Source organism: Pteropus medius, unplaced genomic scaffold (genome assembly GCF_902729225.1).
Source record: "Pteropus medius unplaced genomic scaffold, Ma_sr-lr_union100, whole genome shotgun sequence".
NCBI lineage: Eukaryota > Metazoa > Chordata > Mammalia > Chiroptera > Pteropodidae > Pteropus > Pteropus medius.
The window spans coordinates 6,472,720-6,484,343 of record NW_024354875.1 but is presented as its reverse complement, the minus strand read 5'-3'; the positions used below and the strand labels follow the sequence as shown (position 1 = coordinate 6,484,343).

The 11,624-nt window shown below is 42.7% G+C and overlaps 1 protein-coding gene across 1 annotated transcript in view; it reads right to left on the bottom strand.

Annotated features, from left to right (window-relative positions):
* The window catches only part of SERPINE2 (serpin family E member 2), a 55,840-nt gene that overhangs the window by 1,936 nt on the left and 42,280 nt on the right, over positions 1-11,624 (bottom strand). The window contains exons 5-8 of the mRNA XM_039855702.1: positions 6,617-6,815; positions 4,676-4,776; positions 2,750-2,836; positions 290-373 (exon numbers count right to left, since the gene is read on the bottom strand). Of these exons, the coding sequence (XP_039711636.1) occupies positions 290-373; positions 2,750-2,836; positions 4,676-4,776; positions 6,617-6,815 (471 nt within the window). The remainder of the gene's footprint in view (positions 1-289; positions 374-2,749; positions 2,837-4,675; positions 4,777-6,616; positions 6,816-11,624) is intronic.

Sequence of the window (11,624 nt, the reverse complement as noted above, 5' to 3'; positions counted from 1 at the left end):
GAACAGACATCAAAAGTGCCCCAGAGGGTTGTAGAGCTCTCTATATGTTAAAAACAAAATAGATCAGCACAAACCCAAATCTTGTCCTTGTTTAAAAGATTCCATCACACTCAGTAAACACGGCCTGATTTTCCTCTCTTTTCAAGGTGAGTGGTTATATTATTTGAGGCATTTGCGATCGTTGCCACGTGGGGAACAGACTAAAAGTAGCACTGTTGGATTTACCTACAACGACACACCTTTCTGAATTCTAACAGTTTGTGAACAATGGAAGAGGAGAATTGCTTACCTGTAGGATTATGTCGGATGAAAAATAGAAAAGGTCTGTCCACTATAAACCAGGGAGGCGACGACCTTGCAATTAGAATCGCAGCTATGGAAAGAACAGAGAGACACATTGTACATCTAGCCCGAGGCCGGCAAAGCAGCTGGCCCCATGGATCCTCGATGCTGGTTTGCGAGAACACACTTGATTCCTGTCCCATAGGCTGGCCATGTTACAACGGGCCTAAATGTCCCCATTTATTGGACACCCACCGTGGGCCAGGCCTTTTATCTTTATCATTTTATTTATTCTACACAAGCACCATCTTCTTTAATAAAAGTATTTACTCCTCATGAGTTTTTTATGAGGCTTAAATGACCAAACATATTACAGCCTTTAGAACAGTGTTTGCCACTTAACACACAATGCATGTTCACTGTATCAGCTGTTTTTTTCATCATACCATCTGCCTTCCTGACGAAGGCCTTGGTCCTCTTAGCCTATCCAAATCCCTTCTGTATGCCCAGGCTCAGCTTCGTTCTCAACCATTTTGTCTGTGCCTCTTCCTTTGGCACGTCCTCTAAGTTTCCTTCACACTGGCAAACACATCACTCATGCGGGTCCTGCTATGTTGCTGATCAGCTCATCTGGTGCAGACATTGGACTTAAAGAGCAAATTTCTTTAGGCTCATGGTCTTGCACGTGCTTACTCTGCCGTGCTTACCAATAGTGTCTCCAATCTAATATGCCTGTGACAAGGCCTTGCAGGAGGGTAGTGCCAGGCGTAATTGCCCTACACTTGCTAACACGGCCCGGTCCTCTGGTTCAAACCCCAGAAAGCATTAATGACTTGGGCTTGGTGTTGCAAAAGAAACATCTGCAGCTACGCTGGGGTAAACCACTCAACCTAGGGCTATTAAAAACAGCTCAGTGGGTAGCAAGTGTCATGGACTAAATAGTATCCACTCAAAATTTGTACATCGAAGCCCTAGTCCCCAGTGTGGCTGTATTTGGAGACAGGGCCTTTAAGAAGGTATTTATTTAAATGAGGCCATGAAGGTAGAGCCCAAATCCAATAGTACTGGTGTCCTTACAAGAAGAGAGGGAGACATCGGCGATGTGACACACAGGGAAAGAACACAGTGAGATGGTGGCTATCTACAAGCCAAGGTGCAAAGGCTCAGGAGAAACCAACCCCACCAACACCTTGGTCTTGGACTTCCAGCCTCCAGAACTGTGAGAAGTAAATTCCTATTGCTTAAGCCACCCAATCTGTGGTACTTGTTATGGCAGCTCTTGCAGGCTCCAATAGCAGGGCTGGCTTCATGGGCACGTGACCTGGGCGGTGACACAGGGCCCCACACTCACGAGGACCCTGCATTTGGTTTAGTGCTCTGCTGCTGCTGTCTCAAAACTCTTAGTAAGGTTTGAACAAGGGGCTCCGTATTTTTATTTTGCTTAGGGCCCTGCAAGTCATGTAGCCAGTCTTGACAGTTTAGTATACTAGTTGCCAAAAGCGGTCCGGAATTTGGCAAAATTTAGATGTCATTTATAATCACCTAGAAGAGACAAAAGGCATCTTAAAAATTCCAAGTCCTCTTATTCTAGGTCTTCGTTTTAAATGCTATTCTAAGGGAATAAAAATTAAACTGTTATTTTAGAACGGCAATAAAGTGTCTATTGTGGGCATAAATGGTACCTTTTAATGACCAGAGATATCGGACCCAGTTACAAATGTAGCTAAGATATTCACTTTATGAGCCGCAGAGCTTGGTCCTATTTATTCAGCCAACCTCATATGGATAATTACAGGGTAAAAAAACAAAAAACAAAAAAACCACCTAAGATTGTTCTATTTTCTCCTTCATTATATAAGCCATCAAGGAGAAAGCAGATGTGGATGTTCTAATTATCAAGAAAGGCTGCATTACAATCCTGCTGTAATTCAACAGTTGAGTGCTAATTCTTCACTTTGCCCTGGATAAACCTGACTGTTTTCCTATCTGTAGTTGCTATTACTTTAAATTTCAATCTGAAGATTGGAGTTTTTTTTTTTTTTGGCCAATAACAAGGTTCAGCAAATTACTGTGCTCGGGCCAAGTCTAGGGGTCAGATCCTGCTTCGATAAAGTTCTATAGAAACACGACCACACCTCTATTTCTTGTATCATCTGTACTGTTTCCTCACTATAATGGCAGAGCTGGAGACCCTACAGCCCACGAAGCAGAAACTACATACTGTTTAGCTCTTTACAGAAAGAGTTTGTCTGCGCTTATCCTAGGGGAACTTCCCTGACCGAAGTGCTTTCTCTAAGGACGAACAGACTCTGAGCTTCGCGGACACAGGTCCTGAACCTGTCTAAATCCACCACGGTCTTCCAATGGTCAACCTACAGTGCCCGGCCGGAGGCTGATGAGTGTGAACGGGAGACGCTCGATCCCCACAGCAAGTCTGGCCCCCACCCCGCCACATGCTCCGGCCTACCTGTGACTGCTGAAGCTCTGGTTCCATCTTCACTGACTTCGATTTTTGCTTTTTGCAAGATTTGAGAAACATGAAGGTTTTCTGACCCTGTTTCCAGAAAATAAGACAAAAACAGCGTATGTTTGATATGCAGGCCAGCTGTTTAACCTCGGCCATGGCAAATGCCAGTTCTTAGAAGGTGTAAGAAGTGATCTCTTACAGTTCCAGTGATTCAAAGTGTAAGGATGACTGTCACCTATGGTAAATTTCAGTCTCTGCTGAGTGAACTGTGACATCACGTCATGGGGGCCATCCCAGACCCCAGAGGTGTTACTGTTTCTGGAAATTCAACTCTGATCACTAAGAATTTTATGAAAAAAATTAAAAGAGCAGAGCTTTAAAAAGGAAGCCCATTTTTCCAGAAGCGGCAAGCTGACATTATTTTTCATTTACGGGATGTCAGATCCAGGAAGGATTTCAGACGGCATTTACAGATGGGGAAACTGAGGCCTAGGGTGTTTCAAAAAAAAATCTGCCCTCAAATCACATGGCTAGTCAGTAGCAGAGTAACTGTTGGCTTCTCATAACGAAAGCCACTCATCTTGTGGGCATATTAGTGAGAGAAGAGAACCAAGTATAAGAGTATGGACTGTGTGGCGGGCCACACTCAGAAATGCAGCTGAGTCGCTGAGCCCTTCCAGTGAATTCACTCTTCTTAGCAAATCTTTACCATTCCGGCAGTACCCACGGGGTGCAGCTTTTAGGGGCAATTCAAATGAAAGTTAATGTCAGCCTTGACTGGACATAAGTTCGGATGCAAAGGGAAAAAGTGGTTTTTGCGTCATCGGGTTTAAGGTGTCTGCACCGATGCTCAGCTGTAATGTGACCGATGGTGAGTGAGAGGCACTTTGGCAAGGCCCAAGTCAACTTCAAGGTTACATGGAACTTCTCGGGATAATTTCGAGCCCTTGGTCTTCCCTCTGAACACCTGTGAGCTTCCTGGGGACACTATGTAGGACACTATGTAGGATAACCCTGACGGAGAAAGTGCAAGTTAAAACAGTGCTTCTCAAACGTCACTGGGCTGAGGAATATGGTAAAGTGAAGATTCTGATTCAGCAGGTCTGGGTCAGACCCAAGATCATGCATTTTAAAGAAGCTCCCAGGTGACGAGAATGCCGCTGGGCGGGCACGAGCGTTCAGTTAACAGGGCTGAGGGCATCGGAACACCCATGGAGCGGCCCTTTCACCAGAGGAGCCGAGTTTATGCCCAAGGCACATAGGTGTTCATTACTAACCGAGGTTGGTAATGAATGAATTCTTCCTCAAGGGGAAAAGTACAAAATGGAGTACAAATAATGTATAAGCCACGACTTTTTTTTTGAAAGGAGGCTGCTATGCTCCAAATTAAAAAGACAAAGGACTGACCATTCAAATATAAATCCAAAAAAAAGGTACCTATATTGGCAGATGAAGGAAAATCATACCAGCTGTATCCTGGATGTTTTGACAAAAAAATTCAAATCAGATTCCTCTGAAGTTATAGTATCTCAAATTAATGGTCATGAAATGCCGAAATACATATCTAGATATACTACATGCTCCCCAATCTTGATTTTGCAAACATAGGAAAAAAGTTTGCGTTAAAAAAAAAACTAATATCTAATTGAAAGCCAAATTTTTAGGTAACAGAGACAATATACAAAATACTTCTTTAACTGTGTAGAGTCGATCGGGCTTCACATGAAACATACATGTGAAATCGACCGACTTACGATGATTTAAATGACTAAAGGTCAATAGCATCACTGGGTAATAGATCGCATTAAACTGTGGAGAGTTTTAAGGCAACCATTCCTAATTTTGACCTTTTCTTTCTGAATAAATCAGAGACTGTTTGTAACACAGTCTTCACAAGTTGAAGAATAAGTTTTAAATTGAACATACTTGAGATTTTTGCAAAATTTGCCTGTAATGGATCAAACATGTCGACGATGCCAAGAGCTTTCAGTGGCTCCTTCAGATCTGTTTGTGTTACAGCTGTGAACCTAGCATGAAAGCAGAAAATAGAAGGAAACAATCATTAGACTATAAATGATACAAAATGATATAATCAGTGCCAGTGGAAAAATGTTTATCAACAGATTCTTTTTTAAGTACGCTCTGAACAGCCGTCTAAATTGTATTGTAAATTTTAATCCTAAGATTTAAAAACCAGGTTAAGTGTGGAATAACTCATCTCTCGAACGCTTAGCTGGTGAAATAAGCAGCACATATAGTAACAGCAAGTAAGGCTGTTCTCATCCTCATGTGCAACAGCTCCCTATTTCAGGACTCAGGAGCATCTTCTCTTACGCCGATAGGGAGATGCAAGGTGTTGACAAGTGTCTCGCACTCTGCAATATCTACAGTTCTTCCCCATGTCCAACCAAAGAGCCATCATCTTGGATGCTGTAAGAACTACCATCTTACTGGGATTGGGGATGGTCAAAAGACAGGAGATACATTCCTGCTAGTTCATGTTGGGATTCTGAAAGTATTTAACTGTTAAAACGAGAGCAAGCATTAGGAATAGGTGTCATGGGATAATATCTGGGTATAGTATGGGTTTCTTGCATATTTGTAGGTTATCTGACGTTACAGCCAGTCATGCGTCTTCTATTAAACCTATCAACATAAAACATTTTATCAGATTTTATCGCATCCTGTGGGAGGGCAACAAGAGTAGGTGAGCAGACTCTCATCACAGATGGGCTACAAAGGTAATTTACCATCATAATTGTACCCACAATGTCACCATCTTATTCATTTATATCAAGCATTGCCTATGTGAAGACTTAAAACAAAAAATAATCTTGGGAGGATTACCAGTACTTATTATCAGTGTACTTTGATTTCTTAACTCAGTGGCTGGAAATTAAAAATGATTAGAACTGGAAGGTATTGCTACCACCACTGAAACCTGAGTGGTTAAAAGTCCTAGGGACTGGCAGAACGCTAATGTTAAAAAGTTCATAGAAAGGAGACATCATTGCGTCTTTCACAGATTTAGGCAAAGCATTCTCCGACCTTTTAGAAATTTAGGATTCAGACAGAATTTGGGATTACTTTTCCCTTGGATTCAAGTCATAAGAGCTCAAATTCTACCTATCTTATACTTTTAGAAAGTATAATAGAAAAACAAACTTGCCTAGAATGTAAGAATTCTGCCTGGGTGGTTTCAAAATATTTTCCTACCACTTAGATTTTGGATCTTGGTCTTTAGCAACTTCTAGCTAAGACGTAAGTAACCAAAATGAAACTCCTTATCAAGAATACAGTGCTTTGCAAGAAGCTGACCCTCACCATATGAACAAAGGAATGAACTTGAGCTTGCCTTAGAACAATTCTTTTGGCTGAGCCTACGTGTTGTGCTTGCTGAAGAGAATGGAGGCGGGGAGGGGGCCCACTCTGTGCCAGGCCCATACTGACCACCCCTAGAACATGCTGGGAATCTACAGGCACACTACTAAACTTTACTGTATTTTCATCATACCGATATGATATGCATATGTTTTTCAGTCTTTTGAACAGAATGAGATACGTTCAAAGCTTTGCAGTGGCATATGAGCTTGTGGTTTTATGAAGGCTCAAATGCCAGGCTGCTTTCTCTCCTTCCCCATCGTCATTATTTTGCCATATAAGAGGCACAGGGTGGGGGAAAAAAAACCAAACCAAACTTTGAAAAAAGCACAGCCTTGTATTCCCACCATGCAATTTCTGCAAAATAAAATGGGCTTCGTGATGCGCCGTATTTCAGCCTCGTGGGGTCTGGTATCGGACACAATCACTATCGAGGACTGAGCACTCCGCCTGCCATTTTCTCTTTAAGGGAAAGGAGCTACTTACTTGGGCAGGATGACCTGCACCCTCTTGGGCACCATCATGCTCTTCCAGCTGTCGATGGTCTTGGTGCTGATGTGAGGGATGATGGCCGAGAGTGGGGTGGAGCTCTCGCTCGGCAGTGCAATCAGCATGCTGATGCTATCCCCATGGTAGGGTAATTCAATGAAGTTGTACCATAAGCCACTGGGGGTGCTTGTCGACCCTAAAGAAATCAGAGGCAGGTTCAGTGTATCCTTGATGACTTCCAGACGTGGCATGAGTGGCTGCCGATCACCAGGGTAGCTTCAGAGGGAAGAGAGCAATTCAGTTTGAGAACTTCCGTTTTCCAAAAATAGCTTCCTTCGAAGGACAAAAATAAGGACAATTACTTCTTCCTTCCCTGGTAAAGAATTCCCTTTCTTCAGTCTAGACACGTCTTAACAGAATGCCTTTGGGCGGCACTAACATTACATTAATTCTGTTGAGTAGAATTTAACCAGATCATAAGGCTCTTAGAATACAGTGCTTTGCAAGAAGCTGACCCTCACCATATGAACAAAGGAATCAACTTGAGCTTGCCTTAGAACGATTCTTTTGGCTGAGCCTACGTGTTGTGCTTGCTGAAGAGAATGGAGGGCAGCGGGGCCCACTCTGTGCCAGGCCCATACCGACCACCCCTAGAACACGCTGGGAATCTACAGTGCTGCACACGGTTGACGTAGGTTGATATAAGCAGTCTATTTGACTGCTGGGGAGGCCACGTTAGAGAAATGAAGTAACCCACCAGGAAACACGTGGCTAAGAAGTGGAGTACCAGGACTCAGGCTCAGTATGTCTAATGCCCAAGTCGGTCTTCCTCTTTCGCTACTGTGACTCCCTACTCATTCTTCATCCATTCCAATAACTATCAATAGGCTCTCAGATACTTTATGGTACTTGTGCTTGCTAATTAAAACCCAGGAATGATTTAAACCAGCATTTGTCCAAATGTCATCCAGAGAACATATGACCCACAAGATGCTCGGTAGACAAAATAGATTCCGCATCCCAGTAAATTTAGGATGCACTGGACCCTTGATTCTTCTGGCAGTCTTATAATATATGTCAGTGTTATAAAGGCTCTGAGATATTCTGAAGAAAACTGTTGAACTCTAGTTATCTCTGGGTTTCCCGAACTAATTTGATCTTAAAACCCTTTTAGCCCACGTAAAATATTGAAAACTGAAAACTTTTAGCCACTGAGCAGCACACCTGAGCACCACCAATCAGTGTGGATGAGCGTGTCATCATGGGGGGCACTGGGGAGAAGCCCAGCTCGTGGATGTGGGGCCCAGAGAGGCTACCACCTCCCTGGGGAAGGAGTCTTCCACACGGTACGCCCTAGGAACCCATGAAACCTTCACACTGGGCATGCAATGAGAGAGTTATAAAAACTAATGAAGTGAATGGAAAAACCAGCATTTCCAGATTTATGGTAGATTTCTGAAAGGTTTTATTAAACAGTTCAAACTTCTTAAGAAGAACTCGGTGAACTCAGTGAAGTTACCTAACCTCTGGGCGCCGAATATGGAGGACGGAGCTGCCAGGGGTATTAAGTGTGTAGGATTTTTGTGATGATTAAATGAGAAAAAATGTATAAGACACTTAGCCGGGCCTGGCCCATGGTGAGTGCCCACTGAACGCTGGCCCCTTCTTCCTCCTTCTCTAAATGACCTAGAAGGACACCAAACTTAAGGAAGGAGGAAAAGAGAAATCGAGTTTCTCTCATGATTTTCACTTGTCTTTTCTTTGGGGACAACCTTTGCCAATCACTGCACTTGAGACGGGGGACAGCAATAAGCCAGGTCTCCATAGATGGGGGTTGGGAGGAAGGGACGGAGGAAGAGAGAGACATCCAGCTCTGTCAAATAACACTTCTGGCTGTAAAATGTGATTTAAAAAAATAGTGAAGCAATTAGAATGTATGTCATTATAGGATGACATTGCAGATTCTCCTTAAGGGAGAAATATGTGGGCAATCTGTGGAGCATTTAGGATGCTCTGTTCCCACCTTGCTTCAGGGCTGTTCGGAACCGGTGGCCCAGCCTCAGCTCAGGGTGCTTTGGGAACTGTCACTCTAGCCTGGGTTCTTTCTTGGGGCTACCGATAATTCAAACATGGGATCTTTTGTCTTTACTTTTATCTTGCATGATAAAACGGTCTCAACAGAAACTGAAACATCCGTAAGAAGGTGAGAGAAAAGTCACTTCCTAGTAAGCCCTTTAATCCTCAAAGAAGACATTAGGTCCCTAGTCAGGCAGAGCTAATTTTTTGAAACTGTGAAATTTGGAAAGTAGTTAATAAATGATTACTCCAGGGCATGGAATAAGGACCTGGAGGCATTTGTTAAACACCTCTAGAAATATTTAATGTTCTGATAAGGATGGGGGGCATGAATAATAAAACTGAGGAGCTGGGGTATGTTGGGGTGGGAGACAGCTTCTACTTCCATCAGTTAATCCAGCCTCGACTGGATACATCATTAACTAATCAATAATATGAATAACTGCTAACCATTTGACATCCAGTCACTCACATCTGCCTGATGATTCACTTCTCCTTGGCCCCATCTCTGCTTCTGATCACAGGCACTGATGACAACCGTCAGCTAGGACGCAGCAGAACATACCCCTTGCATGCTCATCTTTATTTGGTGGCTTGAGGGGCCAGGAGACAAAGTAACACCTTTCCTCTCCTTCCATCACTAAGGTGCTGCTTCCACAGCATCGTTTTATAGAGGACAAGTGCTGAGGTGAAAGACACAAGATCTGGGCCTACAAGACCTGGATTCAAATCCTGACTCAGACACACGCTGGCTCTGGGACTTGGGCAAATTCCTTAACTCCGCGTCTTCGTTTATCTATCTGTTCAATAGGATAAGACTTAGTACCTGTCTTACAGAGTTGCTGTGAGAATTAAACGAGAAAACATATGCACAGCGCTTAGCACAGTGGCCGCACACAGCGAAAGCTTTCATCTGCTGACGTCAGCGGCTTCGCAAAACATCACTTCTTGGGTGTTAAGTCGCTGCTCAAAAGACACTCACTCCAGCAGGAGAAAGAAACCACACAAACTACAGTGGAGCATAATGAAAGAAAAAGGAACTTGGGAACCTGGTGTCAAAGCCGGGGGCCCTCACTGTCCCCCATCTCTTCTTTTGAAAATGTCCTGCTCCAGGCCCTCCATTCTTTATCCTCTGGGAAGTAGACTGACTGTTCTTTAATGAGGTTAATTTCTGGGATATATACTAATGTGAACGAAGCAGGCTGGTTCATTTAAAAAGAACGAAAGATTTAAAAAAGGGGAAAAGTAGTCTTTTCTCTTAGATGAATGGGGATCAACAAAACCTTTAATGAGAAATAATTAGGCAAAGAATCAAGGATTAAAAATATAGAGAAGATTTAGAACTTTCTGTAAGTGGCATTTTGGGGATGATCCAGTTTTTCTGGAAAGCTCTCTAAAACACTCTGATTCCTATTTGAAGGCCTACAAGGGAGGAAGTAGTAACTAGGCTGAAATGTTAAGAACTCTTCTCGGCCTGTAAAATCAGAATATTTTAAATATTTAATATCAGGAAAGCCTGAAAGCCGAAAGTCTCTCTGATGCCCTTTTACCACAAGTAGCTTTATGGACGTCCTGAGTTCTTAAGGAACTGTTCAGGCTATACTTCAGTAATACTGAAATATATATTTGAAAAAAAGATGACAACAAATAGATCCACTACCTGTAAGCTATGCTCGGGCTGGAGGGCCGAGAGAATTTGGGGAGAGTTGATGCTGAAGGAGGTGTGGCTTAATCATTAAGTAACTGAGTGAGTACGGATGCCACCTACTGAGCTAAGGAAAACTGGCCAAAGAACTAGGTGGGAGAGAGCAGTTGATGCACTTATTGATGGAACCAGGACCTAACGGACAATCAAATAAAGAAGTAATATGGTTAGGTAGGTATAAGTTGGAAGTTCAGAGTGGATTCTAGAAATATACTGATATACTGTATATTTACACACGCACATACACACACGCATTTGAAGTTCTCTGTGGTCTTTTTAAAAATAAAAAACCTTCTAAGTCTAAACATATAACCATCAAAACAAAAAAAAATCTGTAATAACTTTGACTCAGCCATTCCTATGTAAGGAAATTACTGTTAGAAGTTCTGACACAAGTATCTAAAGGTTTATGTAGGAGAATTCTCACCGAAGTGCTATTTGTTATGGGAAAAAAGTAAATGGCCATCCATAGGCTATTATGATACATTTTTACCATGGAATATTATGCAGTGGATAAAAGGATCAAGCAGATACACATGAATTGACATAAAGTTTTCCAAGATACACTATATAGCGAATAAAGCAAATTATAGAATAGAAATTAAGGTGTAATCCTATGTATACAAAAGAGTCTTATAAACATATTTTATATATCCATACAAATGGTCTCAAATGATACATCTAGCACTTAATAGGGGTTTTTATGCTGGGGAATGGGTGATAGGGAAACGTTCACTTTCTGCCTTATATTTGAGCATTCTGCAGTGAGCAAGACATACACTTCTACCACAAAAAAGATTTGAAGGGTTTTTTTTTTTTAATAGAAAAGTTTCTCTCCTCAAAGTGCTTATACCTTATTAGACTTAAGTCAAGAAGCGTTTCTCACCCATTTTTATTGTTGCTAAGTGAATCTTCTCAGAGATCTTGGTGACACCTTGGGGGATTGCAATGTTTTGGCAAAGTGACCAAGAACAGCAAGGCTGGATGAAGCCTAGGAAACGTTTGGCAGGTGACACCGGAAGCTGCATGTGTGGGTCTAGGCAGGGCGGCCTGGCTCGCCTCAGCTGGGACTGCCCATCTTGGAGCGCTGGCCGGTTGCATTGGCCAGCCTGTGATGAGACAGGAGGAAATGGGTGCTTGGCTAAGCGGACTGTCGTCATGAAAACGAATGCTTGCTTGGGGCCGTCACCAACAGCTGTGCTTTCTTCACAGCCGCAACGAGAC